Genomic DNA, 22773 nt, shown 5'->3' with positions numbered 1-22773 from the left:
CATAAGAGTTTTCAGAATCAAAGCCAGCATCTAGGGGAAAAAAAAGAGTTTTCATGTCAGTAAATACTTCAGTATAGGCTTCAAAAATATTGAGCTCACTGGAACTGCAATAAATGTTTTAGTCACTACCCTGAATTGAGACTGTATTCCTTTTTGAGGCTGAAACAATAAATGCTTTTGACCAAACTGATGAATATGCTTGATTCTTTATCTCTCTTGTATAATAGCAGTAATTTTGGGAGTAAATTATTACGAAAATACACTGTGGTTCTGATGGTGAGGTGTTTTATCTTTATTCCAGTATTAGAATGTAACGTTATTTAATAGTAATGATCATTAAGATGCATAATATTGTGACACTGACTGTACCAAAGCGGGTGTTTTGGAAAGGAAAGATGAACACAAGAAGAGGCTGAGGTGTGGTTTCTTCACAGCTGATTCACACAGTGTCTGAGCGTCTCTCGATTATATATTACTGACAATTAATTGCTGAAGTATCAGGTCATCACTTGCTGGTGAGTGGATGTTCACACAGAGCATGGAGACACAATATTGATAAACTGTGAATAATTTGCCCAGATGGTGTCAGAAGTCTGTGGCAGGGCAGAGAATCGAGATGGGGTCTCCCCAGTCCACCACACTGAGCACAAAGTTTTCATTTCTATCGCAGTGGACGGGCCTAACAGCCATCACAACACAGTGATTATGCAAATCATTGTGCCCTGCTTGAGTAATAAAATCTACCAACCATCCGGAGTTAAGAGGTTTGTGTATTGTATGATTACTGAGAAATAAAATCAGAGGGATTTTCCCCCTTCAGCCAATTGGGCTGAAAGAGGCAAGGGGAACAACTGTCTATTTGTGCATCAATAACTACACCGGGATAACTCTGTAACTACAATACAGGATAACAGTAACAGGGATAACTATACAACTACAATAACTATAACAGGGAGATACAGTATCCCTGAGCTCCAGGTGTTATTATTTTGTTATTTGACTGCAGAACCGCCCAGAAACCCTTATCAATCCAGTAAAAAAGGTAATTGTTTTCTTTCCTTTGGATTCTGCAGCATTATGTGTTGGGCAAACAGCATTTGGGATCTGGGCTGACTTCCTGCTAGAACCCTTAGTCAGGATATAAGAAAAACCAGTGTATTGAGAAAACACATGGAAAAAAGCCCGCTGTCCTTAAGACTAAATAGAAGTATAAACTCATGTATTTTTTGCATATGCAGTGTTTATGGTTTTTTATTAATTCTACTAGTATTAGGTTGCTGATGACGGATGGTCACGAGGGCTGCCTCACGCCGGGCGACGTCTCCCTGCCGGCTCCCACCACCGGGAGACGCCACGTTACCACGATATCGACAGAGGAGGATGAGGATGAGCCTTACTCCTGCTCCGAATCCAAAGGCCACTTGCTACACGGCGAGCGGAGCTTCCCATGTCACAGCCTACGCTGTGAGGTCCATGGGGCTCCGAGAGATCCACGGACCTGAGAAATCCACGGGGCTCCGAAGGACCCACGGACCTGAGAAAACCACGGGGCTCCGAGGGATCCATGGACCTGAGGGTTCCATGGACCTGATGGACCCAAGGGGCTCCTAGGAACCCACGGGGCTCCGAGGGATCCATGGGCCCGAGGGATCCACAGGGCTCCAAGGGCTCCATGGACACGAGGGATCCACGGACCCAAAGAACCCAAGAGGCTCTGACAGATCAACGGACCCAAGGGATCCAGAGGTCTCTGAACGACCAATGGACCCAAAGGGTCCACGGGGTTCCAAGGGATCCATGGACCGAGGGGATTCACGGACCCGATGGACCCAAGGGGCTCTGATGGAGCCACGGAGCTCTGAGGGATCCACAAACCCGACGCATCCACGGACCCCATGGACCCAAGGAGCTCTGAGGGACCCACGGGGTTCTGAGGGATCCATGGACTCGAGGGCTCCACGGGGCTCCAAAGGATCCGTGGGAGTGAGGGATCCACGGATCCAGTGGACCCAAGGGGCTCCACGGGCCCCACGGGGTTCCGGGAGATCCACGGAGTCGAGGGATCCACAGGCATCCAAGTGATCCATTGACCAGAGGGATCCATAGATCCAATGGACCCAAGAGGCTCCAAGGAATCCCAGAGGCACCGAGGGGTCCACGGGGCTCTGCGAGATCCACGGACTCGAGGGATCCACAGGGTTCCGGCGGACCCGAGGGGCTCCGAGGGATTCGGGGTCCCGAGGGATCCGCGAGCGAGCCCGGACTCAGACGCGGCTGCCGCGGCCGGGAGGCCCCGCCCCCTCTGGCCCCGCCCCCCGGGCGGCCGCGGCTCCACAAGCCACGCCCCCCTGTCTGACGTCACAGCCCCCGCTATCCCCGCCCCGCAAGGCCCCGCCCCCCGGCGCGCGCCCAACGGGCGGCAGCGCGGAGGCCGCGCCCCCAGCAGGCCCCGCCCCCTGCCGGCCCGTGAGGGCAGCCCGCGGCCCCGCCCCGCCACGTCTCTCCCGGGCGCCGCTCCTCGTTCTGCTCCTGGTGCCGCTCCTGGTCCCGCCCCGCTCCGCCCCGCCGGGCCATGGCGTTCACGCTCTACTCGCTGCTGCAGGCCTCGCTCCTCATCGTCAACGCCGTGGCCGTGCTGCACGAGGAGCGCTTCCTCCGCCACGGTGAGCCGGGAGGGCCGCCCGGCCTGGGCGGGGGAACGCGGTGGCCGCGGCCGCCGCCGCTCCCTGCCGGTGGGAGCATCAGCGCGCGGGGGAGGGCTTTGGGATTGGGGGGTGGGTTTGGGCTTTAGGGATGAATTCGCGGCCGCTTCCGTCGTACCTTTGTCTTTCTCTCTTTTTTTTTCCCCCCATAATTGTCCTTTTTTCCTGTCCATTTTTAACTATTTCCCGCCCCATTCGTGCCGCGCGTCGCAGTGTTTGGTGTCGTCCAAAGGTTTCCTGTCTCTTGTCGTGCCTGGTTCTTGATGAGATGGCGTCTCGGTCCGTGAGATTCCCAGGGCTGGGCATCCTTGTCCTTCAAAAGAAGCCAAAGCCCTGCAAAACAGAGAAAATCCACCAACACAAAGATCTGCAAAGCCGTGGGGAAAAAAAATGGCCAGTGATCCACGGTTTCCCAGTTCATTGGTGTGGAGAATCCTGACTTCTCCACGTCAGGCTGAGCCAGGATTTTTGCCAGGAGTGCAGAAGGGGATCCCTTTCTCTCGCTCCCCAGAACTTGGATTTGCTTCAAAGGCGTCTGCTCAGTTTGGGGTTTTCTTTTGCTTTCCTGACGAGCAGCTGGAATTGAAAAAGGGAGATGTGGGGACTAGTGGGATGGGTGAAGCCACTTGTCAGCCTCGTGAGATTTGGGAACAGCTCCAGACTCATCCCAGTGGGAAGCACCAGCTGGCAAGGCTGGTGAGGGAGAGGACTTGCCTACCACCTTCAGCTTGGTGCCAGCTGAGCCAGGGAGAGAAGAAAGGAAAAACAAAAATCACTCGGAAGTGGTCTCTGGAGAAAGAAACGCACAGGTTGGGCAGTGGAGCTTGGGGTACTGAGAGCTGATCCTTGCTCTGCTCATCCCCTAAATGATAAGGGCTGTGACCAGCAGGTCTTAGAAATCCCTGGACACATCCCTGGTCCCAGCACGCTGTGTCCCTGCAGTAGGTGGGAAGGGTTTCTTCCTTGAAGGCCTTCATAAAACTTAAGGACTTCTGTCATGCTCAGAAAAGTTCCCAATTTTTTCCTCAAAAGTTTTAATTTTTTTTTACAGCAGTTGCAAAAATCGTCACCCTGATTTTGGAATTTGTGCTGGCTGTTTTTCTGTTGTGTGGCCCCCTTCTCGGTCCTGAAGCATCATCACTTCACACCCAGCAATTATTTGCTACTTTATTTTCAGGACTGTGAACAGATTGCAGTTGGTTTAGGGTTTATTTTGACAGCTATTTTTTTTTAAGCCCAGATGAACTCACATGTTACTCTGGGCATGGAGGGAATGGTGGTTATTAAAAAGGTGAGGGTTTTCCATATGGAAACATGGATTTGTAATCACATCACATGAGGTTTAACAGTTTTCAGCCTGCTGCATTAAAATCTGCTCGTGAAAAAAGGCGAATTGGGCTGTCTGTCTATGTTAGTATAAGCTACATTCAGCATAGATTGCTCGTTAATATTACAGCATTTGCTGTGTCGTTTTGGGGGTTTTTTCCTAATGTGTGTGCCTGCTTTTATGTGACACAGTTGGCTGGGGAAGCGATCAAGGGATCGGAGGATTTGGAGAGGAACCAGGAATTAAAGCACAGCTGACAAACCTTATTCGATCGATACGAACTGTTATGAGAGGTAAGGGCACGATATTTTCCATTATTATTATTACTATTACAATCTGTAATGTCTTGTTTTTGCGCTAATCTGTACTATACTGCCTTTGCGCCTGGACTCTCTGCAGGAGGGTGCAGGCCTCACCTAGAGTGCCCTTAATTTTGCTAAGAGTGTAAAAACATTCCCTGACTCTGGCTTGTGTTTCTCCTGATGAGCCTTTGCCTTTCCTTGGAGTTCGGGAGCTGGGAGGAAACTTGGTGATCAACCAAAGTGGGCAATTAGCATCACCTTGTCTAAATCCAGTTTTATGGGAAGTACCTGGTGAGGGAAATGTAATTCTGGAGTTTCTGAAAGGCAAGCCCGGCTTATGTGCCTTAAAAGATGGGGAGAAAAATATACTTAATTGTTAAGTTGCTGGTAGTTCCTCATTATGAAGCACACCAAAAATTCATTTTGTAGATGATGATAGAGAGGAAGTAACAAATCTTAAACTTTGTCTTGCCCACCACTGAGTAAAAACTAAAACATCTCTTATAAAGCACCGTAAAGCCAAGGATAAAACTGACTTTTAGATGGTTTAGTTTCATTTGGAGAAAGAGTTATTTGTGTTACAGTTAAAACTGAACTAAAGGCTCTGGGTTAAAGTTAAAACAGGCTGTGGAAAAATATTTCTGCTGTTGTTTCCTACTAATCTCTGGTATCCTAGGATTAGAGCCTGGCTCCTTCCACTGGTCCCAACTTTGCATAGAAAAATTAAGTGTATTTCTAAAATTTTGACCGTTTTTTCTCCTTCTCCCAAGGTGTTCTCCCAAGATTATATGAAGCTCTGTCATTTTGTGATGTAGAAAGGAAGATTTTCACTATTAATTTCTATTTTTTCCCCTCTGCAGTGCCATTAATAGCCCTGAACTCCATCACAATCATTCTCCTCCTGTTGTTTGGTTGAAGACACCCGGTAAAAATCCTTTGGACATCCAAAGAAGCCAGTTCCTGACCACCACTGCTCTGAGTTTCCTGGGATCCAGCACAGTTTAGCTGTCAATCTGACATTCAGCTTAAAATAATAAAAGACGCTGTTTCTATTTATCCCATTTCCTAATGTTCCCTTGCAGTTTCATTAAGCAGGATCACGGGATCAATGCAACAATGCTGCAAACACATTGGACTGTGACCAGTTCTGTTGCTGCCTGTTCATAGTGTTGATTAATTATTAGAGTAAATGTCATAGGATGTTGCAGTGACTGGCAATGGGATGCAGCTTTTAAATGTCTTGTTACTCAGGGATGAATTTCCTTCAGTACACTCTCCAATTTGTTTTTAAATTGAGGAAACAACAATGTGTTTGTTTTCATTTCAGAACTGTTTAAGAGAATATGAATTAGGCTCTGAAAACCTGTTATAAAGAATACTTGTTATAAAGGATTGAAGTCCAGCTGTGATATCAAGGGAGATAAAACCAGCTGGGTAAAGTCCTGATTCAGGTTAGCATTGAAAGCTGAATTTTCCTGCTTTGATTGGGGATTTTTGTCTTCAAATCAGTATTTCATACTGATGGCAAAGTCAGTTGAAAATGGGTGCAATTGCAGTGCAAAATTTAAAAAAAACGAATTTAAAAAAAAAAGCTGTACCAGAAGCTGGGCAACTCTGTGTTAACTTTGGGGATATTAGTGACTAGCATTTGTTACTCTTCTGTCAAGGATTGTTATTACACTTTTTAAAATATGTATTAAACTTCTGCGTGGTGATTACTGTGGTCGAAGTGGGGATCCATTTGTATTCTGAGCTTCCCGGGAAACGTGGGAGGGGAATACCATGGGAGGTGAATGCCATGCGCTTTTCAAATGCACTTCTTTGTAAAAAACCCGTGGATTTGCAGCCTCTTTCTGTCACTGCTCCTTCCCCTGCCCTCCTCCTCCTCATCACTTGTTAAATTAACAACTTTGAAAGTGAAACTGTCTGTTCTGCTGAAACTTTGCAGTTCTGCTGCAAAGAATGTTCCTAATGGCTTTGGTAGCCGTCTCGTCTCAATTAAGACTGCTGAGCTAGGTCTGAATTGGAAAAGGTGATTCTCATGTATCTTTTTAGAAAAGTTAGAATTCTTTGTCTGTTCCTCTGCTAGAGTGTTCTACCCTAATTTTAAAGGGGGGAGGCCAAGGGAAAACTGGCAGTTTCATTAATTTAAAGCAGCTTAGTTGATCATCTCTTCTGATGTCTTGATGACTAAAGCATACGCTGTTGGATATGAATAAGAATCTGTAAAACAAGTAAATGCATTTAATGATCTTCAATCACATTTTTTCACAGAGTAAAGTGTATCCAGGAGAGAGTTTTATGTTGTTTCCTTTTTTCTTAGTGATTTTTGCAAATAAATCCTGAATTTCCAAGTTTAGCACTCTCTTTCCTAACTCTCTCTCTCTGTGTACAGTGGGGATATCTCAAAACTCAGCTTCATCCCATTCCAGATACCAGAGTAGCTGCTCTTACATGAAATATGTATTTTTTTCATCATCCCTGTGGCACTCGCAAGTCTCATCTGCAGTGGAGCTGTGTTTTGGTATCATCTCTCTGCTGTGGAGCTGTGTTTTGGTTTATGTAGCAAACCCAATGAGACGTGGTAACGCTGTCCTGAGGCAGAACAGGATCTTTAAGTTTTAAAACGTGTGGATCTGTTAGAAGTAATTTTTTTATTATGATCTTCGTGTAAATCAGAGGTGATGAGTGTACAGCCTGGCTCAGTTGTTTTCACAGATCTGTCTTTCATGGAAACCAGGCAGTGCGTGTGTGGAACATTCTGTATTCCCGTGAAATTTTTTTGGAAAGAAAAGCAGTGGTTGATGTTTCTGTGGCTGTGGCGCTGGGAGTACCGAACGAGTTGAAGCATGGCGTGTCTGTTAATTCCATTTTCGCTTCTCTTGACTGTCAAAACAATTCCTTCTCACTGAAATAAAAGCCAGTACTAAAGATTGCAAGCAGCAGCTTTAAAATAAAACGGGTGAAGAGTGATTTCCCCCCTCTTGCTGTGCTTTCAGAGGGGCTGCAGGCCCAGCGTGGCTCAGCACAGGGGCAGTGCAGGGAGAAGGAGCAGCAGGAACCCCACGCTGGAGGCAAAACTGGGACGAGGTTCACCTGACAGATGAAAAATAGCAATTCCAAGTGGGGCAGCAGCCGAGGATCAGGTCTGCAGGTGAAGAGCGGACAGAACTCCACTACTAAAGAAGTAGTAAAGTAGGTACGTTTATTTCCAGCTGGGACGCACGGGGGATCGCTCCTCCAAAGCCATGCGTGCCGACAGCTGCATTCAGCTCGGTATTTACCGGGTTACAAGTTCCATATTCATTAAGTTTCGCAACACGCCTATACATATTCATCACCTAGCCCCGCCCAGCCTCGCTTCGTATTATAATGAACCCAAAAGTCATTTACATCCGCGTTGCGCTTGCGCAGTGTGGTTTGGTGTTTTCTTGGTAGGGGTCTCCGGGGGTCTTTTGGAGGAAGGCTGACGGTCTTCCTCGTCCTGAACTTTTCACCTTTCTCCCCCGCGCATGCTCTTTTGTATCACTGGCCTTTGAGACTGGTTTGAGCTAGTTTGCAGGATGTCTGTCTGAGATCCCCCTGGTTTTATCAGAGTTCTCTTATCTTTTCTTCCTGCCCTGGTATGCTGACCAAGCTGGATGCGTTGTTCCTGACAAACTAAGTCTCCTGCTTCCCATCCCCCTGATTCACAGGTAATGAGCAGGGAGAGGGCAAGGGGAGTGCAGAGACACTCCGGGGAATAACCACGCTGCTGCTGTCCCCTCACGTGGCTTCCAGCCGTTCTGGAACAACTCTGCGGCTAAAACTGGCTGGGTTCTGCAAAAACAGGGAACATGCAAAATAAAGTTACTCTATGTATATGTACACACACACATTAGTAATAATTTACAAAATTATATATAAAAGTCATACATTCATAGATTAAAATTCATATTAAAAAATGTATAAATACATAAACGCATAAGTGTAGAATTATAAATATCACTATATCCATATATATGGAGATAATAAGTGGATTAGTCGCTATGGATGTATTATGGGTGTAATTTAATAGTAGACATGTAATAGGAAGAATTTCTTCCCGATATCCTAGGTATGTTTTTTATATATATAAATAGATACTAGTTATTATAGGTATCTTATGGGTATAATATATCTATATATGGATATGATAACGTATTTTCTATATATATATATATATATATATAATGTATAAATACATCTAAAATCATAATATCGATATATGGATACATTATTAAATATAATATCAGTAGAGGATGCAATATATCCATAGTATACAGATTATTGATACATTAATGATATATGATTTACGGAGATCCATAATGTATAGCTATGGACATAAACATGTCCATGTAGGATATAAGGGATATAATTTATATGGTTGATGATCATATCCACATAGCACGTGATTATAAACCGGGTATATAGGATAAAGAGGCTAAACCAGGTATAATAACGGGCACATAAAGGATAGAACGGGTGTAATTTATACGATTTATAACCACACCCATGTTACGATCCGCCCCGTGCCCTCAGGGCCCCAGGGGCTGCCTCCCCGCGCTGCCTGTCGCGACTGCCGGACGCCGACCGGCGCCAGGACGGCTGAGGGCTGAGGTCGGTGTTTATTTATGACAACGCTCATTACGTTGTATTTTTTATTTGCCGTGCCGGCGGCGGGCGGCCCGGCGCGGGGCTGGGCGGCCGCGCCCCGCCAGGACCCGCGGGCGGCGGGCAGAGCGCAGGGGCGGCGGCGGCGGCGGGAGCAGGTCAGGGCCCTGCGGAGCCGCGCTCGCTGCTCCCCCCTCTCGTCCACGTGGGCCCGTCCGCCGCCTTCGGCCGCGAACGGGCGGGCGGAACCATCCGCGTCAGGGAAAGGGGAGCTCGCCGCGCTCTTGACTCCCCCGGTAGGGAATGGGCCAGCCCGCGTGCCCGTTGTGAGCTGGCGGGAAGAGGCGGTACGATCCCCGCGGGCGGGGGTGCGGACGGGGTTTTTCTGGAACGGGAGGGCACGGCGATAACGCACCTGTGCCATCAGCATCCTTCCATCGAGGGACATATGTAACTATATATATTGTTATAGAATATATCCCTCTTTCCCTTAGGTTGTGTGTTGTTGTGTTCCTCGTGTCCTTGTCCCAGAGACCGGGGTTGGGGGGTCCCGTTTTCCTGACGAGGTGAGTTTTCGTTGGGATGTGATTATGAAACCTGAGGTTCTAGGGGGTTTTTAGGACTTCCTTGGCAGAGCTTTATCCTTAAAATTAAAATTAGGCTGTGCTGAAAACTGGCTCTGCAGATAACTTCAGTATTTCCCAGATAAAGGCACTGTGAAAGGGAGAACCGATGGAAATGTAGGGTAAAAATAAAATAACAGTAACACTAGTAGTAGTAGTAGTAGTAGTAGTAATAATAATAATAATTTCTATTGGAATTGATGAAGCTCATTTAGGAGTTCTGTTTTCAGCTGTGTATCATTAACATTTAACTTTGGCTTTTGCATCAACAGACATATGGTAAAATAAGCATTTTTATTTATTTTCTTATTGCAGAGAACCAGCAGGAATAATGGTAGTGGAATCTCAGAGTTTCCTTTTGTGTGTGTGTGTCACGTACCTGAGACATCAGGCTCATGTGACCATTTATAAAACTGACATAAATTTATTAGGGCAGATTCTAGTCGTGCTGTTGACTCCTCTGCTTTTTAAAAGTACAAGCGTGCTACGTGTTGCCTGTAACCAAACCAGCTGAACACAAAATTGTGGTCACTTGTAGGGTTGGCAGATCCTGGAATGGTTTGGATTGAAAGGGACCTTAAAGCCCATCCCGTTCCACCCCCTGCCATGGGCAGGGACACCTTCCACTATCCCAGGCTGCTCCAAGCCTCATGCAGTCTGGCCTTGGACACTGCCAGGGATCCAGGGGCAGCCACAGCTGCTCTGGGCACCCTGTGCCAGGGCCTCCCCACCCTCACAGACAGCAATTCCTTCCCGGCCCTCTGGCACTGGGAAGCCATTCCTCCTTGTCCTGTCCCTCCATGCCTTGTTCCAAGTCCCTCTCCATCGTTCCTAACAGCTCCTTCAGGTACTGGCAGGCCACAGTTAGGTCACCCCAAATCTTTTCCAGGCTGAACAATCCAAATTCTCTCAGCCTTTTTAGATGGTTGGTGTCCAATGAACAGGAGAAAATCTTGCTGTATTGAAGCTGTATTGGACATTTTCTGAGAAACAGCTCCTCAGACTTGCTTGTGGAGCAAAATGCAGCACTTGTGGCACATGTGAGGGGAAGTGTTTGTTTCTGGAGACAGATCTTCAGCCAGGTGACTCAAACATCCCCTCTCTGTTCCTTCCCTGGTGCCTTCACCTTTCAAATGCTGGCTTTTATTTTGGGTTGAGTCTTGTAGACCCAGAAGAACTGCCAGGCTGTCCCCTTCGAGGTTGCTGGATATCTGTGAGCCCTGAGAGCTTCCAGGCTAAAAATCTTCAATTTCCTCAGTGTCACCACTGAGTAGCCTCAGAGTGGCTGTGGTGGGGGCTGGATCACCCCAGGTCTTGCTTACAAAAATAAAATCAACAATACCCACTTTGGCAGAGCATTTTGAGCTTTACAGCCAGACCACAGTGTCTTTATTTTCACTGTTGGTGTCACTTGCTGAAATATTCTTGCTGAGCCCTTGAGCCAGCAATCCCAGACCTAATGACCCTCTCCCCAACACCCTTGAGTCACTCAGAGAATTTTTTATTTGTTTGTTTTGATGCACTTAAAGAACAAACAGCACCTGATTTCCACAGACAGAGTCTTTGGGGGAAAAAACACCACCCCATTAATTACGTATTTTTCTTTTTTTTAAATGCTGCCTATTATCCCCCCATCTAGAGGGGCCCATTTCATACTGTGAGTGGTGCTTGGCACCTGCGAGGTGCTTTGGGAGCCCCTGGGTGTTGTCCCTGAGTCCCCTTTGCTTGTCCCAGGGCGCGATGTCGGCGTGGCGCGCGCTGAAGGCTGTGCTGGTGGATCTCAGTGGCACCCTCCACGTCGAGGACTCGGCCGTGCCGGGTGCGCAGGAGGCTCTCAAAAGGCAAGTTTCCCTCTTTTTTAGGTTTCCTCTGGGAGGTTGTGTCGGTGCTGTTTGCACAAAGGGGTTGGGTGAGCAGGCCTGGAGCAAACACGCTGCCAAATCCTTTAACCTGTGTTTATGCCAGGAGAACGCAGCGAAGAGTGCAGCTATTGGTGTCACCTGAGTTCTGCTGTTTTCCTCAGTGCCTCTTTCTGTGTTTTCTAAGCCTTTTCTAGACATAAAACCACCAATATTCAAAGTGTCTTCACTGGTTCACATGTGAGACAGCCGAAGTTGAGTTCGGGTGAATTACCTCAAAATCAGTTCAGCTGAGCTGGTCCTTGGGTCTTTGTTTAACTATAGGAGCCTGATCGTCTGTCAGGGCTTTTAGATCTGTGCTGAGATAAAACGGGATAACAGAAAAGCTTGGTCTAGTGGGCAAGGTAACCTCTGCAGAGTTCTCGTTTCCTTCAGACAAAGCTTTTCTTTGTTATTACTGTTTTCAAAGTTTCTTTCTGCTAGGTAAACAACCTTATTTTTTTTTTAGTTTGAGAAGCATTTGGTAATACAGCCCATCTTTTGTAGGAACTTTGGCACATTAATAAACAGGGCAGTTAACGCTTTCTCTTGTGGTGAAAGGGTGCCTAAAGAGACCAAGGCACAGCAAAGTGATTTATTCCAACCAAGTCAGTGGTGAAATAGGACACACAACCCCAGGAATATTTGTAGTGTTTTCCTGGAGAAGATACCTTGCAATGGACAAAGAAAAATCCCAAAGTGATAGATCATATTATCATGGTGTGAATGAAGGAGGACACCTTGAGATTCTGGGACACTAAAGATTAATCAGGATATAGGAGCAGAACTGAACTCTCTACTGGAGCTGTGTGGGCTGCTAAGGGGGTTTCATACAGCTGGACTGTTGCTCAGAGGAAAAGTTCACAGAGGGATTAGGAAGCTGCATTTTCCACAGGTAATGCTGTGGAAATGATTATATCCTAAAGATGTAAAATTGCAAGGAAGTAAAAACTGCTGAAACATTGGGTTCTCACTCATTGCCCTTCCACTCACTGCACTGTGTTTCCTGCTGCAGGGACAGCTTGTGCCAGGTGAGAGTCAACGCTCTTGAAAATCCATATAATATCTGTGTGTTGTCACAGGTATGGAGGGCAGGTGTCAGAGAGCAGCCAGGTCTTTTAGCTCAGAGGTTTGAAAAAAATTATTATCCTGTGCTTTTACTGCCAATCCATGTCCCTGTCCTTCCTGAAAAGAAGCTGGAATGGTTGGCATGCAGCTTACTTAGGGAACAAATGGAGTGATGCCTATTTTAGGGTTACTGCATTCATAGATCCCTATTGAGGCCCATAGGGAAAAAGCATATTAATTTTTATTTTATTATCAACCAGGGGGCTTTTTTACCAGCTCATACCTGTGGAGGGTCAGTCTAAAACAAGAGATAAACAGGAGAAGGAAGTGGCAGGTGCAAGCAAGTCTCCAACTTTATTCTGATGTTCTCCACACAGTCCTGATGCCAGTGTTTGTTTCTATAGCAACAGAGAAAGTGATGGTGGGGGAATAATTAAAGGGAATGCTGTTGAAACTGTCACTTAAAATTATTTGATTGTTTGGTAGCATTTTCTGTCAGCACAGGGCAATAACGTGGTTTTATGTGATACTGGTGTTCCTCAGGAAAGGGGGAAATGGCTGCAGAAGCTGATATAAAACCACCACCAAGGTAACACAGGCTCCTGGAGCATCCTGAACGAACCACAGCTGCTGGGAAACTTACCCAGCAGTGGAGTTCAGTATATTAATTCAGCAACAAGCTTCTTTTGTTTGCTTATGTTGATCCAGAAGGCGGGACTGGCCTTATTTATTGTGCATTTTGAATAAAAACACTTTTCAAATTAGTTATCGTAGATGTGCTTGCTGCTGCTGTGAAGAGGGAGTTGGAATCATGTTTTCCTCAGGAATCTTTGTGGTAGATGGGGGAGAGGAGGGAAGGATGACTTGCCTTGGTCTGGCAGGTGTAATTCTTGCTGTCTGTTCCACATCACAGAAGTTTTTGTGTGGTGCCAGTGTTCTGTGTGGTCACCTGCAGCCTTTAGGTCAGTTTTTAGCCCCAGAGAGAAGCACAGATGTGAGAACAGGAGGAGCCTGTGTCCAGTTTCCCCCTCTGTCCACGCCAGGCTGCGCAGTGCCCCGGTGACCGTCCGCTTTGTGACCAACACCACCAAGGAGAGCAAGAGGGACCTGCTGGAGAGGCTGACGGGGCTGGGGTTTGACATTGCGGAACACGAGATCTTCACCTCCCTGACAGCAGCCAGGAACCTCCTGGAGCAGCACCAGGTGCGGCCCCTGCTCCTGGTGGACGATAAGGCCCTGCCTGATTTCACAGGTGAGGTGCTCAGGAGACAACTAATTAGCGAACAACAGCTAATGAACAGCTGAGGAAACGTTGTGCTCTCGGTCACAGACAGACCGCTAGCCATGGTGGAGCCTGAAATGTGGAATTCTGCAGGGTCATAAAGGTCCTTCCTTCATTTTAAATCAAAGATCAAACAGCTTGAAGTTACATCTTCTTGAGGAGCAGTGGAAATGGCAGCCAAGGCCTTCAAATAGTCAGGAATTCATGTAAAACTCAATACTTGCCACTAATTTCCAGTGTGAAAAAGGAAGTAATAGTTATCACTAGGTCACTGGAGCTTTACTGGACCTACCAGTGCTGATTTTTTTTTTTTATAGTAAAGATGTGTCAATTTGTGCAATTCCTGACTTCAGACAGAAATTTTACTCATAAAGAGCTGAAAAAACAGTGTATAGGCACACACAGCAGGCTGTTTCTCTCTTAATAGATTATTATTAAATGCAAAATCTCCAGGCTGTTATTGTTGCTTATCTTATATTGAATGTTTACATTTCACCCCACGAACTTGGATACTTTCACTGGTGACAGAAGGTTCATCATCACCCTGGCTCCTCTAAATTGTCATCCCTAAAGGCCTGGTTAAAACCTGCTTTGCTTTCAGATGCTCCCATTTCCCTTCCTCAGCAACAAGGGGAGTAGAAAATGATGTGTTCTCACTTGGACATTAAGAATAGCAAAGATACCCACGTTTTTAACATACTGAGAGTTGAAAACTGTGTATCATATACTCAAAATTTTTTATTGAAAGTCAAGGCAGCAGCAGTATGGGTGACCTGCCACTCGTCCCTGCCCCTTGCCTTACAAACTGAAATATTCTGGCTGCGTAATTTAAGAAGGTTCTAATCTTGCCAGGATCCAGGAATTTCCTGTTAAATTTTGGTGCCATAGTCTGGTCAAAAGTCTTCAGGGAGGTCAGTGTTCAGGAGAAAAGCCTCTGTGAGAGCAGTGGAACCTGATAATCTGTTCTGCCTAACATCGTATCCAGTGAAATGTGCCCCCAGCCACATTCTGTATTTGTGCTCCCAGGAAGGCTTTCCTGGGTGAGAAACAGCAGAGGCAGCAGCTCATTTGCTGAGAACATTTAAGTCAGCTTAATCTCTATGGTTTTGGGATCTTTTCATCAGTTTTGCAGGAGCTGCTGCTAATTTTGTAAGAGATGGCACAGACAGAGGTATCATGGGGGCACATCGGTGCATTATCTGTATTGCTTGGGTCTGGAGTGGGTTGTTTGTTTTGTTTTTGCTACAAGGGGCTTGGCTCACATTTCCTCAGTGCTGCTCTTGGAACATTTAAGTACAGTGGAGAGTGCTTTAAATTCCTGTTAATGGCTGCTATTGAGCTGTTCTTGGCTAATCTCTCTATTAAAGTTGGTCAGGGATGGATGAATGGAATCCTTCCCTGGTTAAAGGACTCGGATGCTTCTAGGTGGTGACACAAATGCACTGTGGCATCTTTGGGTGGATGCTTTGCTGGCTGAACCAGCTGAGGGATGTGCAGCAGGAGACCTCAGCCAGCAGAGCCAGCCAGGAGCTCTGGTTGTCCTGGGGAAGGTGGAGAGGGTGTGTTTGAACGTGGAACAAAATCCCCAGTGAGTGCAGGCTGCAGCTGATAACGTGTCATTAATAAAACCCTCCTGTTGGTGCTGCTCTGCTTCCACTCCTGGTTCTGTCCCAGGGTGGGACTGCAGTGGAGCTGTTCCCAAGGGCACTAATCCTCACTGTAAAAAGACCTTCCAGAAAAGCCCAAATTAATCTAGGGTAACAGCTTCTGGGCCATGCTGCAATATCATCTTTGTTGTCGGAATCAGACTGATGCGTGGAACAACAGAGTTTCCTGTGATTAGAGGGAATAGAAAAGCTGCATGGGATTCACTTGAATTCCTGCTTTACTGTCTTACAAAGCACATAAATATATGTGGAGAGGGATTCTCAGTTGGGAAGCAGTCATTCAACGAAAAGAGGGATTTTTGTATCCTGCTGCATTTCAGTGGGAGCAGTGACAGAATCATCCCACAGCTGCTGTTAAGACTGTCCAGCTCCAGAGTCCTGTTCACACTGGAGGATGGAACAGTCTGGATAGACCAGAAGCTTCTCCACAGATGCTTTCTTAATCTATAAAAGACACAAAAGCAGTCTCTGTGACATGTCTGTGTTGGAAAATGCTCGTTTTTGACTGAAACTGACTAAATGCACTTTGCTGACTGTGTGCTGCTCAGTGTGAATTAAATCCTGTTTGCTCAGAGTCTTGTTCTGTTTTCCCAGGGATTGGCACGGATAACCCCAATGCAGTGGTGGTGGGACTGGCTCCTGAGCACTTCCACTACGAGATGATGAACAGAGCCTTTCGGTAAGGCAGCCCCTGTCAGGGGTTGAGTGGGGGCTGGCTTGTGCTGGGCTCTCTCCTCTTTCTGGGAAGGAAAGGGTGGTAGGAATGTCACACATTACGCAGTGTATGAGGCAGCCACTAATCTTGATTGGATTTGGGTTCTTCACTATGAACTTCAGGCAGTCCAGACCTCATTTTTACAGCTTTCAGTCTAAGTAAACTGCAGAAGTACAGTCACAGCTGTCACTGAGGGGGAAAATTTAGCAGTGCATCCAGGGGAGATACACAAAAACAGGGATGTGGGGATGCATTCTCAAAATCACAGAATTATTTGGGTTGGAAAAGCCCTCCAAGACCTGATCCCCACCTTGTCACCAGCCCAGAGCACATCCAGGCCTTCCTTGGACACCTCCAGGGATGGAGACTCCAACACTTCCCTGGGAAACTCCTTTCAATGCCTGACCACCCTTTCCATGGAGAAATTCCTCCTCATGTTGAACCTGAACCTGCCCTGGCACAGCTTGAGGTCATTTCCTCTTCTCCAAGAGGAGAGGCAGATTCTGTGTTCAAAACCCAGCCTTCAGAGCCTGAGTGCTATAGGGAAGGAAATCCAGTATTTAGGGTGGATTTTTCCTTACCTACCTAATGCAGGATGTCCAGCAATATCTTCTGAAGCATCTTTTGTTCAGGAGTGGCCAGCACAACCTGTTGGACCAGGTGGACTATGGAGCTGATCTCTACTGTTTTATTTCTAAAGCTTTTTTTGTCTCTACACTAAGGGGTAGATCAGATAAATTCCATCTGTGACCATCCATGAGCCAGGCTGCAACTGTGTGTGCAGAGCCATGTGTCCTTCTCTCTGGTTCTGGCTTGACTCCACACTCTTGATTTTTACTTGAAAAGCCTTCAGCTTGAAGACACTGGCTGTGAGCCTTTTGCTAAGTGTAGCCCTGGTGATGTGTGTGATTAGCCCTTCCTCCTCTTGGCTCACAGGGTGTGGCTACCACACAGTTTTGCACCTTGAAATCTGATGAAAACCCTGATTTCAAACACCTTAGTCTGTCTTTATACCCATAACATTGGAAGAGGGAGTATCAATTACTGCCCACCAGTGTCTTGGGGGTGTTTCTTGGAGTAGGAGGCCGATGCTGTCCTCATCTGCTGCCAGTTCTGTGTTATAGCAACAGGTGTTGACCCAAACTGAGCCTGTCCGCCTTGTTAGTGCACCTTGCCAAAGGCATTGATTTTGGAGTTTTGATTTGGATCATGAGGGGATTCTTAATTTCACAACTGCATATGCTTAACCTATTGAGTATCCCAGTGCTTGCATCATTTATTGACTGGTATTTCTGTCCTGAATATATTAGTTGGTGAATAATACCCATTGTTTGCTTCAGGCTGAAGACCAGGACACTTAAAAAAACCCAGGATGAGCTCTGTCTGATCTGTAACACCTCACTGATTTGTTCTGGGTGTTTCCCCCAGGCCTCTGTAGGGGATAAACTTTTGCTGGCATCGGTTCTGTTAGGCCCGATGGAAATACTGACCACTGGCACATTCTCTTCTTGTCAAGCCTCACCCTATTCCTTCTCCTTTATTACTCAGATAATTAAGTCACTTGGGATTTGCCTTGAAAATGGAGTTACATCGGGATTGCAGAACTTTGAGGTGAATCTGATTAAATGCAGGTATCTGCAGTGCAGATTCCTGTGTCTGTGCTGGTGATCTGGGCTCTGGAGGGATAAGGGAGGCACTTTACAGCATTTTTTACCCGATAGTGCTTAAAATAGGACAGTTGAACTGTGCCCTAGGAGTGCCTTTTCCTCTGCACTGACTGTGAGGAGCCCAGGCTGACTAATTACCTCGTAGGCAAGTATTCCATTGACACCCAACATTAACTTGGGTAAATCTAACCCAACACGAGTCCCAAAATGAGATACACAGAGTCTGGCCATTCTCCAGGCACCACTTGAGATGACTGAGACTAAATTTCTCTTTCTGTATATGCGGGATTTTGATGCCACATTTAAAAGAATTCTCTCAGGTGAGATCTCTCCTGCAAACTGCTGAACATAGTGGTTGTGGTGATGCTGTCAGATTAATTTTTTCTGTGTCCTAGAGGCATCCTCCCATCATGAACGTGTCTGGCTGCTCACAGAAGCACAACCCAGCTCTCTTCTTGTTCAGCTGGCTTTGGAATGCATTGATTCAATAGGAGTGTTTTGTGATAATTAAGTGAAATGAAATATCATTTATGTCCTGCTCAGAGCTTCCAGGCTGCTCTGCAGACATCCTCCAGGGAGAATCCAGCTCACCTCAGCCAGCCTCTTACAACAGGGGCAAAGCAAGACTTTGTTTCTTTTCTTAAAGGCTTTGGTTTGGTTTGGTTTGGTTTGGTTTTGTTAACCAGGGGTTAAGGGGGAAATGAATCCTCCTTTCTGCTCTGAGAATAACAGCCAGTGTTTTACACTGTTGTGATAAAGATTGGAATGACCTGCATTACCTGGAGAAAGTGTAAAATCAGAGGGAAAAGCTTTGGCAGCCCAGATGCTGTCTGGAGGGCTCTTGTTGGGAGGGGAGGACAGCAATAATATTGCTGTGCTTGGTGGACCAGGAGCGTTCCTCTAGTGCAGCACCTACACAGCTTCCCTTTGCTGCAGGACAGGGGGATGCTGTGTCTGCTGTAAGGAAAATCTGCAGGGCACATAACAGAAATATGAGAATCAGAGATGAGGTGCAGGTTCTGTGGAAGCGAGCCCGCTCAAACTCCCACGGTCAACTGGGGAATTCAGAGGGACCGGAATGCATCAAATGGCTTTGTGGGGTTTTTTATGTTACCTGTTACTGTAATTCCTTCAGTGCTAAAATACAAAGTTAAGGCCAAATGATTCATCCTCTACCTGTAAAAAATTGTTCCCTGTGAGGGTGGGGAGCCCCTGGCACAGGTTTCCCAGAGCAGCTGTGGCTGCCCTTGGATGTGTCCAAGGCCAGGCTGGACGGGGCTTGGAGCAACCTGGGACAGTGGAAGGTGTCCCTGCCCATGGCAGGGAGGGAGATGGGTTGAGCTTTAAGGTCTCTTCCAACCCAAACCATTCTGGGATTCTGTGAGGCCTTCAGCTGTAAATATAATTTCTTTAACATAATTTTTGTACTCTCTTCTTCATTCATTCTATAGGTTGATTTTGGACGGGGCACCTCTCATAGCGATCCATAAAGCCAGGTATTTCAAGAAGAAGGAGGGGCTGTGTCTGGGACCTGGACCTTTTGTGACAGGGCTGGAGTACGCGACGGACACCAAAGCCACCGTGGTGGGGAAGCCAGAGAAGACCTTCTTCCTGGAGGCTCTGCGGGGCACGGACTGTGCCCCCGAGGAGGCCGTCATGATCGGAGATGTATGTGGGCACAAAACCCCCCCTGCCCTCACCTGCCTGGCAGTGCAGTGCTGCCATGCATGGTGTGCATGGCCTGCACAGCAGGGTTCCAAAGGATGGGACTGTCATTTCTAGAGAGAAAACAGAGCTGGGGAAGGGTCTGGAGCGCCAGGAGGGGGCTGAGGGGCTCAGGCTGGAGCAAAGGAGGCTCAGGGGGGGACCTTGTGGCTCTGCAAAACTCCCTGACAGGAGGGGGCAGCCGGGGGGGTCGGGCTCTGCCCTCAGGGAACAGGGACAGGAGGAGAGGAAATGGCCTCAAGCTGTGCCAGGGGAGGTTTAGATCGGATATTAGAGAAAAATTCTTAATGAAATAGGAGTTTGAGCACTGGCACAGGCTGCCCAGGGCAGTGTTGGAGTCCCCATGCCTGCAGGGGTTTAAAAGCTGTGTGGATGTGGTCCCTGGTGATATGGGCTAGTAGTGGCCTGGGCAGTGCTGGGGGAATGGTTGGACTCCCATGATCTTAGATAGGCTTTCCAGCCTAAATGATTCCATGAAAGTTCACAGGATTTAGTGTGTGATCTATGGGGTTACCTCTCTTCAGTCGCTATTTGATCAGGCAGAGAGCACATAGAAAACCACTCCTGTGACAGTGTGACCAACGGGTAGCTGGAAGATCTGACTCTGTGTTGCTGCTTTTAAGTGATGTGGAAAGCAGAAAAGGTTATGGAAGTGTCTGTGCCTCCTAACCCACTGCTCTCCTGCTGTGTCCCAGGACTGCAGGGATGATGTTGGTGGTGCCCAGCAGGCAGGCATGCGTGGGATTTTGGTAAGGACAGGTAAGTATGCGATGGATCGGTCGTTTCAGGAGACAGTGGTGCCTTCAGTGATCTCACCCTGTGCCCAAAAGTCAAGGTACACTCTGAGCCCTGGGGCCAGCCCTGGTGCTGTGTGACAGCCCTGGTGCTGTGTGACACTCCTTCCACATCCCTGCTGGGGTGATGCAGAGGCAGCCTGTCAAGCAGGACATTGTCACAACAGCTAGAGCACAGCACAGACCCCCAGATGATGGCAGGGTGACCAAAGTTGTAGCTGGGGACAGCTGCTCTTTTAGGTGTGAATTTTTGCTCTGACTCAAAAAATCCTGAGCAGTAATCACAGAGCAGAGAGAACTGTTACTGTCACACTTCAGATTGCCAAAATCAGTCACAGCAATGTAACCTCTGATTGTACAGGAGTTTGGTGACATTCCTCAGTAATTACACTGGTTGTTATAAATCTAGTTTTGATTTGCATAAAAGTGGAACCTGGAGGGATTGGCAGGTATTTTCAGTGTTGCTGATGGCCCCGTGGACTGGGTAAGGTCTCTTTGAGGTGGCAGCTGCTCATGCTCATGCAGCCGTGATATGCTGAAAATTGAGGGAAGTAATCCTCCTCCTCCTCAGAATAGTCTTTGGAGATGCACTCTTCATCAGGAACTGTAGTGATAGAACAGGGAGTATTTGGTTCAAAATCAAAGATGGGAAATTCAGGTTAGAGATTTTAGGAAGAAATTCTTTCTGTGAGGGTGGGGAGGCCCTGGCACAGGGTGCCCAGAGCAGCTGTGGCTGCCCCTGGATCCCTGGAAGTGTCCAAGGCCAGGCTGGACAGGGCTTGAAGCAGCCTGGGATAGTGGAAGGTGTTCCTGCCCATGGCAGGGGGTGGAACTGGATGAGCTTTAGGGTCTCTTCCAAACCAAACCATTCTGGGATTCTGTGATTCCAGGTATAAGTGAAAATGACATTTTAAGAACCTACAATGTGGACATTTGCCAGTACTGCAGAGTAAACCAGTGCAAGTAACACTAGTTTTGATCCAGAGCTGCCCCTGAAGGAATCTCCAGTAGGGCTCAGGGTTTGTTAGGGAAGCCTTGTGGGATGTTTGTTGCAGGAGAAGCCCAGATGGGCATTTTCCTGGTTGGTACTGCTGTAACAAGGCTGTAATTTTTAGGGGGAAAAAAGAAGGCTACTCAGAGGAGTTTGGTAAAGGGATCTTTGTGTTAATCTGTTACAGGTAAATATCGGCCAGCAGATGAAGACAAAATCAACCCAGCTCCCTACTTAACCTGTGAGAATTTCCCAGAGGCAGTGGAACATATCCTGAAGCAGATGCTGTGAGAAAGGGAACAGCCAGCTTGAAGAAACATCTGTTTCACACCATTTTCCTCATTCTTGCTTCAAAAATTAAGGTCCCAAGATCAATGCATGCGTGGCATCCATCAGAAACCTGCCCAGGCTGTCAGGGGCAGGGAATCTGTATGGGCCTGGCACAATCACACACACGGTGTGGCAGTGTTTTTCTTATTTTCACTTTTCAAAGAATACCTGATGAAAAGCCCCGTCTGGAAAGTGTCACCTTCTGCAGAATCAGTTGAACTGAAAACATGCACTGAAAACATTCAAGTAAATAAAACTCAAACACCAAGAGAGCCTCAGTGGGCCTGTAGTGATTTCAGAGTGTCTCTGCTCTGCTCTGCTCTACCTTAAAGGTAGAGATTATCCACTTTTAGAAGTGACTCTTAAATGGAAATATCACCACTGCTTAATAATAACTACTGTGGCTGTCTTTCACTAGAGCAGATCCTGTTGTTTGCTTTTCAAATTTTACATAAAATTAAAAACTGTCAGCATTTTACAGATGTTTTAATTAGATGCTGTTATTAAAAAGAATGATACAGAAACAAAACTCTGGTATTAAATGCCTTAGAGACTGTGACTTCTTAAAATTAGGCTTCAGCAGGGTCCTATTAATGCTACAGTTGCAAAATTCCACTGTTGTTGGGGATTTTTTTGTTTCTTTTTAATGTTATGGAAAAAATCCTTCACAAGCCATGGGGACAGATTCCAGTTTTTACAGTTGGTTAGCAGAGCTGTAAAAGGAAATTTAATTCTGTAGTGTGCAATGCTTTTCCTATGCACTACATCCCCCAATATGAACCAACTTTGTAATGATGGTAAATGGCTTTTCTGGTCCATTTGCAAACTGTAATAATCAAAGTCCTTTACAGTTGCTTTACAGTGCTCCTGTGTGTTAAATTATTAGGTTGTAATTATGCATTACTGGAGTATTAACCTTATTGAAAATACAGTTTTGTGTTAATGAGCCATGCTCGTTCCTGTTAAACAAAACCATGGTGATGAATGAATTCCTTGCATGTGACAGTGTCTCTGCAGCCTCACTTGGTGGGTGGTTGTGACGTTCAGATT

At 46.7% G+C, this 22773-nt stretch overlaps 2 protein-coding genes and 1 long non-coding RNA gene across 7 annotated transcripts; 2 read left to right on the top strand and 1 right to left on the bottom strand.

Moving 5' to 3' along the window:
- The first annotated feature begins 2464 nt into the window (after window positions 1-2464).
- On the top strand, window positions 2465-6690 carry IER3IP1 (immediate early response 3 interacting protein 1). The gene is made up of 3 exons (XM_042028829.1): window positions 2465-2663; window positions 4221-4322; window positions 5192-6690. The coding sequence occupies exons 1-3, from the start codon at window positions 2573-2575 to the stop codon at window positions 5245-5247; spliced, it is 249 nt and encodes an 82-aa protein (XP_041884763.1). The 5' UTR covers window positions 2465-2572; the 3' UTR covers window positions 5248-6690.
- An 829-nt stretch (window positions 6691-7519) lies between these two features.
- LOC121664996 lies at window positions 7520-8864 on the bottom strand. The gene is made up of 2 exons (XR_006016190.1): window positions 8667-8864; window positions 7520-8150 (listed from the first exon to the last, which is right to left on the bottom strand). It is a non-coding gene; the product is annotated as an uncharacterized LOC121664996 (long non-coding RNA).
- An 86-nt stretch (window positions 8865-8950) lies between these two features.
- Window positions 8951-22726, top strand: HDHD2 (haloacid dehalogenase like hydrolase domain containing 2). 5 transcript variants are annotated; one of them, XM_042028824.1, is made up of 8 exons: window positions 8951-8969; window positions 9458-9529; window positions 11321-11427; window positions 13596-13804; window positions 16096-16180; window positions 19335-19551; window positions 20304-20367; window positions 21581-22726. In XM_042028824.1, the coding sequence occupies exons 3-8, from the start codon at window positions 11327-11329 to the stop codon at window positions 21682-21684; spliced, it is 780 nt and encodes a 259-aa protein (XP_041884758.1). In that variant the 5' UTR covers window positions 8951-8969; window positions 9458-9529; window positions 11321-11326; the 3' UTR covers window positions 21685-22726. The 5 variants fall into 5 exon arrangements, with proteins under 5 accessions (XP_041884758.1, XP_041884760.1, XP_041884759.1 ...); XM_042028826.1 differs by lacking the exon at window positions 8951-8969 and adding an exon at window positions 9080-9168; XM_042028825.1 differs by lacking the exon at window positions 8951-8969 and adding an exon at window positions 9086-9259.
- The last annotated feature ends 47 nt before the right edge of the window (window positions 22727-22773 follow it).

This window comes from Corvus kubaryi, unplaced genomic scaffold, assembly GCF_017639235.1.
Source record: "Corvus kubaryi isolate FWS band 111438036 unplaced genomic scaffold, C.kubaryi_AGA036_p1.0 37308, whole genome shotgun sequence".
In the NCBI taxonomy this organism is placed as follows: domain Eukaryota; kingdom Metazoa; phylum Chordata; class Aves; order Passeriformes; family Corvidae; genus Corvus; species Corvus kubaryi.
This window is presented reverse-complemented; position numbering and strand designations above follow the sequence as displayed.

Excerpts from the sequence above, each read along its gene's own strand:
- HDHD2 (XM_042028824.1), top strand. The coding sequence starts at position 11,327 with ATGTCGGCGTGGCGCGCGCTGAAGGCTGTGCTGGTGGATCTCAGTGGC. Across the intron at positions 11,428-13,595 it reads GCGCAGGAGGCTCTCAAAAG|GCTGCGCAGTGCCCCGGTGA; the intron begins GCAAGTTTCCCT and ends TGTCCACGCCAG. Across the intron at positions 16,181-19,334 it reads ATGATGAACAGAGCCTTTCG|GTTGATTTTGGACGGGGCAC; the intron begins GTAAGGCAGCCC and ends TTCATTCTATAG.
- IER3IP1 (XM_042028829.1), top strand. The coding sequence starts at position 2,573 with ATGGCGTTCACGCTCTACTCGCTGCTGCAGGCCTCGCTCCTCATCGTC. Across the intron at positions 2,664-4,220 it reads GGAGCGCTTCCTCCGCCACG|TTGGCTGGGGAAGCGATCAA; the intron begins GTGAGCCGGGAG and ends TATGTGACACAG. Across the intron at positions 4,323-5,191 it reads GATACGAACTGTTATGAGAG|TGCCATTAATAGCCCTGAAC; the intron begins GTAAGGGCACGA and ends TCCCCTCTGCAG.